The sequence below is a fragment of the Benincasa hispida genome, chromosome 7 (assembly GCF_009727055.1).
Source record: "Benincasa hispida cultivar B227 chromosome 7, ASM972705v1, whole genome shotgun sequence".
Classification (NCBI taxonomy): domain Eukaryota; kingdom Viridiplantae; phylum Streptophyta; class Magnoliopsida; order Cucurbitales; family Cucurbitaceae; genus Benincasa; species Benincasa hispida.
The window spans coordinates 22218370-22227480 of NC_052355.1; the positions used below are offsets into that span (position 1 = coordinate 22218370).

The 9111-nt window shown below is 32.5% G+C and overlaps 1 protein-coding gene and 1 long non-coding RNA gene across 3 annotated transcripts; both read left to right on the plus strand.

Annotated features, from left to right (window-relative positions):
• The first annotated feature begins 694 nt into the window (after positions 1–694).
• LOC120081192 lies at positions 695–2215 on the plus strand. Of its 2 annotated transcripts, none has more exons than XR_005482709.1 (2): positions 695–1158; positions 1243–2215. It is a non-coding gene; the product is annotated as an uncharacterized LOC120081192 (long non-coding RNA). The 2 variants fall into 2 exon arrangements; XR_005482708.1 differs by having other exon boundaries at positions 695–1148.
• Positions 2216–7510: 5295 nt separating this feature from the next.
• On the plus strand, positions 7511–8505 carry LOC120081779 (RING-H2 finger protein ATL66-like). The gene has a single exon (XM_039036940.1). The coding sequence runs from the start codon at positions 7797–7799 to the stop codon at positions 8298–8300; it is 504 nt and encodes a 167-aa protein (XP_038892868.1). The 5' UTR covers positions 7511–7796; the 3' UTR covers positions 8301–8505.
• Positions 8506–9111: the final 606 nt, after the last annotated feature.

Consider the following 9111-nt stretch of genomic DNA (forward strand, 5'->3'; position numbering starts at 1 on the left):
CCCTTTCTTTAGTTTACAATGTTTTTCATGTTTCCATGTTGAGAAAGTACGTAGCAGACTCATCTCATGTTGTGGATTATGAACCTTTGCATTTAAATGAGAACCTGAGCTACGAAGAGGAGCCCATTCAAATCTTGGCCAGGGAAGTGAAAGTTCTGCGCAACAAGGAGATAGCTTTGGTGAAGGTCATTTGGCAGAATCATTAGTTTGAAGAAGCAATGTGGAAGCGCGAGGACAACGTGAGGGTGCATTATCCCGAGCTTTTTCAGGATTAGAACTTTCGAGGGCGAAATTTCTTAAGGGGGTAGAAAGTAACACCCCGATTTATTTTGTAATTAAGCTTTATTTTTTTATGTTGGATTATTTGGATAAATTGGAATATGAGATTTATGTTTTTGGCTGAGTTAAAATATAATTTAATTATTTAGAATTAATAAGTTTTTATTTTGGCTTGCGTTTGGAGATTTGATTATCTAGGGAGATAATTAAAATTTGTTTCTTAGAGTTTTTTTAAAAAGAAAAATATATAAGTATATATATTTTGAAAGAGGAATAGGGAATTGGTTTTTAAAAGGAAAAAGAGAAAAGCTTTAAGTTATTTACATATACATGTGGGAAAGGTACGGAAAAAAAAGGAAAAAAAATAGATTTTCTTTTCTCCCTTTCTCCTCAAGCTGCGTAACACGCCCCCCCCCCCCCCCCCCCCCTTCCCGTTTTTACCCAAACCTAGCCACCGCCTACCACCGACGTCGGCCTTCTTTCTCTTTCAACAGCCGTTATTTTTTCCCCGGTTCGTTCAGTGCACCAACCGGTCGTGTCTCCAGCCACACGTCGAGGATCGCCCAGCCGGTTCGAGTCGCCCACTTTTGCGCGCACCGTTCGCGGATCTGAAGCTGATGCGGGTTTCTGTCGCAGCCATCTCCCTCCGTTTGGCGTTCGCAGGATAGCATCGCCCAAGCCCTTCAGCCCGTGCAGCTCCGTTTTTGCCGCTGCGCCCAGCCACAAGTCGACGCACACGACCGCCAGCTTCCGATTCGGTGCAGCCACTCGTTTCAGTCGGCATTGGATTGGGTTCCGTCGTCGTTACCGGTCAGTCACCATTGAATTCGCCGACCGCCACTGCCTATTCTTGAAAAATCTTGAGTTGGGTAAGTTTTGGTAAGTGTTAAATGGTTATTCTTTTGGATTGAGAGTAATAGTGGGAAAATTAAGTTAATGATTTTGGATTTAATTCATGATCAGATTGGCTAATTAAATCGAGTTTTGGAATTTGTCTTGGACCAAGCCATAACTCTAGGTTGATTTAAGTGTGCTAAAGAAGTTTTAAGGAGATTTTGTTTTGCATTTTTGCCAAGTTGAGGTAAGTGGTAGTCTTTGTGCCAGGCGGCCTAGTCTAGAATTATAAAGTTAATCAATGGACTCTTGAAGCATGATTTTGTCATTATGTTTTACTTGTTGCATGACCGTTATGAGTATTATGAGCATGTTCGAATTTTTAATCAGAAAAGAATGCATAGCATTCTGAGATGCCCAAGATAAAAGGAACGAGGGGAAGAATCTACGAGGAATCCATAACATCAAATCGTGAATCAAAAAGCGTGACGAGAATTCTCAACCCGAGATGTTAGAAGGTGCAAAATCAATGGGTGTCGGAGCTGCTACAATTGCTTCAGCGGGAGGGTCTAGTTTCATGTTTGACGGTGTGCCTACGGGCCGCTAGACATGCGTGAGCCGACAGGTTTACGTTTCATGTTATTTTTCATGTTTGATAGTGTGCCTACGGGCCGCTAGACATACGTGAGCTGACAGATTTACGTTCATGTTATTTTTTTTTCATGTTTCATGTTTGACGGTATGCCTACGAGCCGCTAGACATGTGTGAGCCGATAGGTTACGTTCATGTTATTTTTCATGTTTGACGGCGAGCCTACGGGTCGCTACACATGCGTGAGCCGACATGTTTACGTTCATATTATTTCCATGTTTGATGGTGTGCTACCGGCCGCTAGACATGCGTGAGTTGACAGGTTTACGTTCATGTTATTTTCATCTTTGACGGTGTGCCTATGGGCCACTAGACATGTGTATCAAGGCAAGACAGTATGTCTTTTGGTTTTCCTTTCATCACAAAAAACCGATGTAGTTGTATGAGCCATGTTATTTTCATCTCAGACGACTAACAAGAGGAATCCGTGACAATGCCAAAAGAACTAAAGCTGCTTCCACATTTGAACCTTTATGTTTTCTCATGTTTTGATTTTATTATATTTTTTTTTTATAATTTATTTCATGTTAAAGGGTACCCGAGTCAAATGATTTAAGATCTTGAGATAATGGCAGAACAGTTTCTTATAAACTTAAAGGCAGTTCAAAATTATGTTATTCTATTTTATTTTTGTGCTTTATTTTCCTTATTTATACATGTATGCAGTAACGATCCCGTAGTCCTAGGAGGTGGGGTTACAAAAATAGAGATAAACAATAAGAAAGAAAAGAGAAAAACAAAGAAAATTTGGAGTGTAGTTGAGTGAATTTATGGAGTACATTTTTATTTGAATCTTAATTTGATTTGATCTTTAAATCAAATATTGGAAAAAAATCAAAATTGAAACCAAATATATCCCTTGGTTTAACGTGAATGATAAACCATTTAAGATATATTTTTTAAATCACGTTATAATTTTTTTTTTCCCTTTTAACGTGATTTAGACATTGTTATTTTCTTTGAAAAAATTATAAATATGATTTGATTTATTTTTAAAAAAATATTTTCTTTAATGTGGATGCCAGGAAAATAAGGATTTTTTTTAAAGAAAAATATTCTTGGACGCCAAGAAAAATTGAAAAAATCAAATATTAGATAGACCAATAAAGTCCATTTGAATGATAATTTTTTGGGATCCTAGAGAAAGATCTTATTTTTCTAATGATAAATTTTGGAATCAAATGTTAGAGATAAATTTAATTTATGTGAATTATAAACTATGATTTTAATGTAAAATTATATTATGTAACCTTATGACCAATCATTAAAAGGATAAAAGGGAAACCAAATACCCCATAGTCCCTTTTAGATCCGAAATCTTATATTGATTCATGTAATTTTAACTACTAATTTACAAGCTTGTTAAAATATTTTAAGTCCTAAGGTCTCTTGATGGTTCTATTATTTCTCTTTTTTCGGTTGTACTTTTTAAACAAAGTAATAACATTTTTTCCCCCATATCTCAATGGTACAAATATTTTTGAGCTATTTTTAAAATTTTAAAATTATTGATAAATCTTTTAAATGTTCAAAGATATTTTTTTTCAAAAAAAAAAAAAAAGATAGAGATTTTTTATAGCTTTGTTTAAATCAAGATAATCATTTATATCAAACAAAAATAAAAGATTTAGGGAATTAACATAATACATAACTAATAATTTACAAATATCCTAAAATTTAGTAATATTTTATAACTAGACTAGTCTTAACACGTGCGATGTACATGATATTTTTAATTTAATATAAAAAAATAGTGCATCTAGATATTATGCTCTTTCACATCCATCTTTGAAATTTAGGTACAAATAATTGAGGGAGTAATAAAAACATGTTTAATTTAAAAGATTTAAGAATGATAGTCATTTAAGTATTATATAAATAACTGACTAAAATTGTAAAAAGAAAAAATTAAAATTAAAATAAGAGAATAATGTGATTTTTTTCACCTCCTAGTTTTTATTGTGATTTTGTGAGGATGAGACAACAAAATAATAATAATAATAATAATAAAATTACCTCAAATATTTCAATCTTGCATTTCTTCTTTATATCTCTTTGAAAATAAAAACAAAAGGAAAAAAGTACACACAAGCACATTTCTCCACATAGTGACTTTTATATATACTATAGATTATAGAATAATTAATTGTCAATAATAATTTATTATTTATTTACTATTTATCTTCAATGGAGAAGAAACTCTTTACAATCTAACCTTTGAATTTCTATTACACTTATTTATAATAATAAATTAATTAATTATGTATTATCTTGATAATTAATAATTTATTATTTACTTACTATTTATAATTAATCTTTAATGACATATTTGTAAATTAATAAACAGAAGGAGGGATAAAACTGTCCAAAATTTTTTTCTACATTCTCACTTTTTAATATATTATATATTTAACTATATTTTATAACAACCTAAAGATAAATTCTCTCTCATCTTTTTATTTCGTAATATTTAAAATTAAATAATATATCATTTCTAGATTTAGTATTAATTATTTAAGATTTTATATTTTTTTAAATATCACTAATTACATTATCTCTTATCAATAAATTTTTTAAATATTTAATTCTCTTTAATAACATTATTTTCTATTTTGACTTTATTTTTTTATTATTTTTTAATTTCAATTAATATTTATTTAATGCAAGATATGTCAAATTATTTCATTCATTTTTAGAGATTTCGTTAATTTCTTCCGTATACTTAGTTGAAAATCGATCATCTCTCCAGTGAGATTTAACGTATATGTCAAATTTACTAGTAATATATTAGACGATGTAAATATATCTCATATATACCATGATTTATTTTTTGATGTGTTTATAAATATATTGAAAAATATGAATGTGTATCGCATATATTGTTTGGATCTAAGATGATATATTATACCAATTGTCTTGTTCATGCATTTATCAAATGTACCCTAATTTACTTTTTAAAAAATCACATATACAGTACTTTATATATCAAATTACATTGTTTTCTCATTCGAAATTTCTTGTCAAATTTTGCTTTAATTTATGAGGGCAACAATATCTGAATTTTTAAAGAAACTTTCCTTAGGTAGATTTTGAAAAGAAAACCATCTTGAGAAATACATAACCAAGAGAAGCTTCCGAAGGGCTGAAGGCATAATTGGAGAAATATTTGTGTAAAATAATAATCCATTAGGCTATTCATATATAAAAAAAAGAAATTAAAGTTTAGACAATGATGTAATTAGACTTACAAAAATATTACCAAAGGAAAAATAAAAGGCAACAAAATCAAACCCAATTGATTTGAGGCCAGCCCAATGATACGTGTGTGGAAGCCCATGGGCCTCAGCATCATTTTCTCTTCTCACAAAGCAAAAAAATAATAATTGAACTTAAATTTGGAAAGCACTTTTTATATATACATACATATTGATTCAAAGTCATCTTTTGCTTCATCCCTATTCAAGAATTATGAAACAATCGACTCTTCAATCAACCATGGCAAAACAAGTGATTAGTCAAGTAAATAGGGTAGTTTAAAAATAAATGAATTTGCTTATTGTGAAATATTATTCTAGTTTGACTTAAGACTTGTTAAAAATCAAACAAACGTAGTTCAATTAGCATAAAATATGTGTTAGCAACTAAAAAGTCTATGGTTCGAGAATCCTCTCATCTTTTATTGTACCAAACAAAGACTTGCCTAAAAAGAGGTTGAGACAAATTTATCCTCATCTTCACTAAAGTCTAAGCAAAAGAGATCGAAGGAAATTAGTAAGATTTTGAACCATAAATTTCCCTATTTATATATTCATAAACATTAAAAAAAAAAAAAACATGGGTCACTTACTACATTTGAAGTGCTAAGTATTAGAAAAGATAAAGTATATAGTCTAATTATGGATACTAGATGTCCAAATTTGTCTATAGCATCTTGACCATTTGAATCTAAATATTTATTTGATTAAAATATAATTTAGATTAAAAATATAAGCTATTTAGTCTTTCAAAAGTATCTAATAGGTTTATGGGCTTTTAATTTTGTGACAAGTAGGTTCTTGATTAAACGTCTGATAAATTCTTAAACTTTCAATTTTGTGTACATTAAGTTTTTTAGTTTTAAAAAGTATCTAATAGATCTTTAGAATTTCAATTTTTGTACCCAATAGATTCAAAATGTTTCAATCTTGTAAGAAAATTTCAATCAATCATAAATTGTCACGTCATTTCTCAAATTAATGATGAAATTATAATTATTAAATTTGGGATTAATTAAAAGTTGACATGTGTCCTAAATTGAAATTGAAGACAGAAGTTGATTGATCCCGATATTGCCATGAGTCTTCACCTTGACCATTGGATCGGATTAATTAATTTGGTCTAATTAAGTATTAGTATTTAGGCTCATGTCCAATCTGAGCCCAAAAATAGACTTAATTTGGCTAAGGGTCACTAAACCGAAACCCCAATTTGCTAGGCCCAAGAGCCAAGTCCATTACTAATTTCAATCTCACCTAAGGTCTACGAAACTTTATAAATATAAGTCATACCCTTCACTTTGCAGGGGAATATGAAAAGCTATAAAGATTGAGATTTAAAGACCGAAGCTCTCAACAATCAAAAGACTCCTCAAAATCTTGAAAACTGTACCACTCGTTGAAGCCCAAGTCCTTTGAAAATACAAACATTCTTCCAAGGCTTCAATTTCAAGAATATCCATTCACTCTGCTTCTTCAAATCAAGTGTATGCATCAAACGGGGAGAAGTCAAAAGTGAAGGAATCAAATTCAACCATCCATTGATTGCCACTCACTTAGAGGAATCAGAAACTAAAGCCTTCAGTCTGAGGTCCATCCAAACAAATCAACAAGCCAAAAGTTGATCCAAGCAGATCAACAAGCCAAAGACCAATCCAAACAAATCAATGAGTCAAAGGCCAATCCAAGTCAATTGACAAATCAGAGGTCGATCCAAGCCAATCAACAAGCCAGAGACTGATCCAACCCAATTAACAAGCAAGAGGTCGATCCAAACAGATCAAGAACCCAAAGGCCGCTCCAAACTAATCAACAAGTCTAAAGCCCGATCTTCTAAGAAAATCATCAACCCAAAGGTCAATCATCTAAGAAGATCAACAAGCTTGAGAATTAAAGTCCATACATTCAAGAGAAAGCATCATAGGATGAATTATTATATATTATACTCACTATACTTAAATTAGTACAAATACAAAGTTCACTTGAACGAATTAAATTCATCCGAAAATCTCATAGAACAATGCCTTTGACCTATTCGATATATATACACCTATCAGATTTTCATTAGTTTTTTTTAAGCATAATAGGGTTGAAAAACTTAACATACTTATGTCAATTGAACTATACTCACTTTAACTCTTTTCTTATACATTAGTTGATTTCAACGTTAAAAGGAAAATATCAACATATGTATTAATTAGTGCATACAAGTTGATCATCAAGTTCATACTTAATTAAATTCCATAAGTAAACAAATCAATAGCCTAGTTATTTTAAGTCAAAGTTTAAGTTCATCCTTAAATCTTTTAAAATTCTTAAGTACGTATTTAAGTCACTTCCCTACATCTGAAAAATAAAGGAGAGTGGTTCACCTAAGGTAAGTTTAATTCATCTTAAGAATTTTCCTCTGCTAGGTAAGAATGAAAAATGAAAATGACAGAAAAATCACCCTCAGTTATATCATAGCCCACGCGCTCCCAAAACGATCATTTAAAACGATGAAAGGCAGAGATGAAGCCGTACATTACACGCGCTTTAAACGCGAGTTATCACGCCAAGAAAGTTAGAATAATATCTGTACGACCTTCATAACTATCTTTATCGACAAAAAAATAAATATCTAAACTTAATTATTTACTCTCAGAAATTAAAAAAGAAAAAAAAAAAAAATATCCGACATTGTTCCAAAACGCCAAAACCTTTTCCCCTTTCCTCTTTCTTCCGCTGCCGCCGCGAGATTCTCTGGCTGCCGTCCGTTTGATGAGTAGCAGGTTGAAATGGCAACATCCCAAGTCCCTCCGTCCGTTACCTGGCATTTCACAGAGCTCGACGATCGGCTCTTCCAAATCCGCGGCCGGACTTTCTTCTTCGTCGCCGTTTTATTCGCCATCATCCTTCTTGTAACTTTTATTTTCCTTTACGCCCGATGGGTCTGCCGATTCCACCAACTCACTACCTTCCCCGCCGCCGTACCCGGCGGAAGGCCGCCGAGGTCGCCGCCGCAGCAGGGGCTCAACCCGACGGCGATTAACTGCCTTCCAATCAGTCTGTACAAGGCACCGCCGGCGGAGGAGGATCCACGTGCCACCGTGGCGGCTGCAGGGGAGTGCTCTATTTGCTTGGGCGTGTTTGAGGATGGGGAGAAGGTGAAGATTCTACCGCTGTGCCGCCATTGTTACCATTCCGAGTGTGTCGACCGGTGGCTCCGATCACAGTCGAGCTGCCCCCTTTGCCGTGTCTCTCTCTGTATCGATACCTCGAACAATCTTCAAATGGTTTGAAGTTACGACGATGAGTTATTTCTCTAATTTTAAATTACGATTGAACTCAAAAGCTTGGATAAATTTAATACTCTATCCATATTGTCTTCCGAAGTCTATAACTAGGTAATTAGAATGAAAATAACAATTGGGTTTTGATCGATGTAGTCTTTTTTTTAATATTTTTTTTTGTCAATGTTATTAAATTCAAAAACTTAAGTTGATAGATATATGTAGTAAATTTTTTTTTATCGATGTTATCTTTTCTAATACCATATACAACTATTATTAAATCCAAAGACTTAAGTTCTAATTATATGTAAAAATTTCAAAAATCCAAATTGTTCAATATGGTGAGCAAATTTGGGAAAAGATGGTTAGAACTTTTTTAGGTCGACCATTATGTCAGTTGAAAACCACTTCTTGCTAAGTATATTATTTCAAAACCTCCATTTATTACCGGATTTATTATTTAACAACCACATCAAATTAGGAGATAATCTCTCCTCAAATAAATCGTACAACTCCGAGATATTGTCTGTCGTCCGGACTATAGAAACTGTTGTTAAGATTCATGTGATGTTTCTTTTGGAAGGGATGGTTTTTAGTCTTCTTTTCCTATTGAGGAAAAATAGAGATTCAAAATGGATTATCCCTTCCGTCTTTTTGGACAATTTTGTGCATAAAAGAAGTGAAAAAGATGTATTAGTTATAACTTTTAATTGGCAAAAGCATCTTGCAGATGCCAAATGATATGCCTATATTAGAAATAAAATGGAGTTTGAAGGATATGCCACATTAGGGGAATAATTTGACTATGAGGGCAAGTATG

What these genes read in the sequence shown, in the direction of transcription:
- LOC120081779 (XM_039036940.1), top strand. Translation starts at nt 7,797, where the DNA reads ATGGCAACATCCCAAGTCCCTCCGTCCGTTACCTGGCATTTCACAGAG.